The sequence below is a fragment of the Ruditapes philippinarum genome, unplaced genomic scaffold (genome assembly GCF_026571515.1).
Source record: "Ruditapes philippinarum isolate M1 unplaced genomic scaffold, ASM2657151v2 ctg1117_1_1_1_1, whole genome shotgun sequence".
NCBI classification, from domain to species: domain Eukaryota; kingdom Metazoa; phylum Mollusca; class Bivalvia; order Venerida; family Veneridae; genus Ruditapes; species Ruditapes philippinarum.
Window position 1 is genome coordinate 104,777 of NW_026865414.1, and position 2,013 is coordinate 106,789.

Here is a 2,013-nt window from a genome sequence, read left to right on the forward strand (position 1 = left end):
TAGGAAATCACGTGTCTCACATTTGAACTATTTGATGTAAATCGACTATAATTTTGTTGTTACAATTGCAATGCCGAATAAAAGTTATGTTATGTTATCTTAAGTTAATAATGAGTTATTGAACTACAGCGCGAGAAAACTTTATATCCTTTTCAGGTTTATTGTTTCATACAGAAATAATCAGTGTATTAGGTTAATTTTATCATTTAAAAATATTTATCTATACGGTATTCTAGTTAAGTGTAATACAGTATCATTGCAAAGTCGATTTTAAAAAATGTGAAAACTGAATATCTGTTTCAAATTTAATTTGAAGATGTAGTTTTCAGTCTCTTTCAGAGATCATATAAATACAGTATGTACATAATGTTTTTGCTAGTAAATACTGGTCTTGTATCTTCATTATTATTGTTCCAATTATCTTAGATCTGTGTAAATATTTTGTCGAAATACAATAATATATAATACACCTTTCTGTATTTCGGCTAAATCATTAGCAAAAGACAGTTAAAACAGAAAAGCAGTGGATCAGAATGTTACACGTGATTCAACAATGTTTCCTAACATGCTTATTATTTTCATTCTTCAAACATTCTTAGTAGATGAAATATAATTGTGATGTATGGCTTTGTAACCAAAGATGCATCTATTCTCTTGAGTTGATTCAGCATTATTCATCAGAATTTAAAAAAAAATGCTGAGTTATAGAGTTCTGGGTAAAATGCCTGTTTCCATGTCTGAAGTTGGAGGCAAAATAAACGTAATTTATGAAGATTTTCGATGTTTACAAACTTGGTCACTGATCTCCTGACATCTGCAGCCCAAATGAACCAATGAAAATATTCAAGACTGTTATAACACCTACAAACCCGACCGTAACATTATTAAGATTGTTGGCACGCCTTTTCCCTTCGTCAGTTTCAAAAACCATTCGTCCAAGAACTAGTAACATTATCCCGACCAAGAATTGCAGGAATAATGATGCACATATCATCACTATAACCGGGTAGTAATAGTTCCAGGACGAGCCGTAATTTAGGACGGATTTTAGCTGTGACGCATTGCTCATCAATAATCCGATATCAAACAATCCTTTCGCAATTGTTTTCTTTGTCGCATATGTGTTAAAGTTAACTTCTGTTTTCGAACTTTGCTGTAATTTAAATTAATTCACCAATCAAACAGAAATTAGAAATTATTAAAACCATAAATTAACGCAAAAGATAATTCATATAAACAGGAGCATCACTAATATTTTGTCTTTTTGCTTTCAACAATAATTTTAACAATAAACTTTTTGGGGTGCTTTTTAACTGGAACATAGCACAATTCTCCAAAGTTTTAATAATTTATTGATTAAGACAAAAAATACAGATGATGTAAATATTCCGTCAATCTGATAAGTAAGACTTTAATTGAGTAAAAAACGAAATAATCTGCTACCTGTGACTGAAAATCAAACTGTTTGACGGCTATATTTTCAAATATTCATCATTCCAGTGCCGAGAATTTTGTTTAACTTTAATTTTCATTAAATTGCAGTTACATATCTTATGAAATTATAAAAATGCTTGTTCTTTCTATAGATACAAATATTATATATTAAGATAATGCTTACATTTTCTTTTCCATCCATTTTATGAGGAGATCCTTACACTCTATGGTTATAAGATCCTTACACTTTGTGTCGGTTTAGTTTCAACTTCTTATCTGGTAAACTTCTTACCTTTTATGTAATAACTTAAATTGATTATATCTTATCTTTTATATTGAACTTAGATACGATAGAATGTCGGAATAAAACCATTTTGTCAATGCATTGATTAGATTGACCTTTGTTACCTTTGTTAGATAAATTTACCTTCTATCTTGCTAAAATGTCACTTTTGTACTGATTTACAGTATACAAACAAACATTACCAAACTATTTTAGTGTCTTATATCAGAGAGTTTAGAAATGGTGACCAAACATCTATTTTTGAACAACTCATTTTAACTAGGCTGAGTAGGAAG

At 29.6% G+C, this 2,013-nt stretch overlaps 1 protein-coding gene across 1 annotated transcript; it reads right to left on the reverse strand.

Moving 5' to 3' along the window:
• Positions 1–695: 695 nt before the first annotated feature.
• LOC132728929 (ninjurin-2-like) lies at positions 696–1,770 on the reverse strand. The gene is made up of 2 exons (XM_060714651.1): positions 1,619–1,770; positions 696–1,153 (listed from the first exon to the last, which is right to left on the reverse strand). The coding sequence occupies exons 1-2, from the start codon at positions 1,634–1,636 to the stop codon at positions 797–799; spliced, it is 375 nt and encodes a 124-aa protein (XP_060570634.1). The 5' UTR covers positions 1,637–1,770; the 3' UTR covers positions 696–796.
• Between the last annotated feature and the right edge of the window lie 243 nt (positions 1,771–2,013).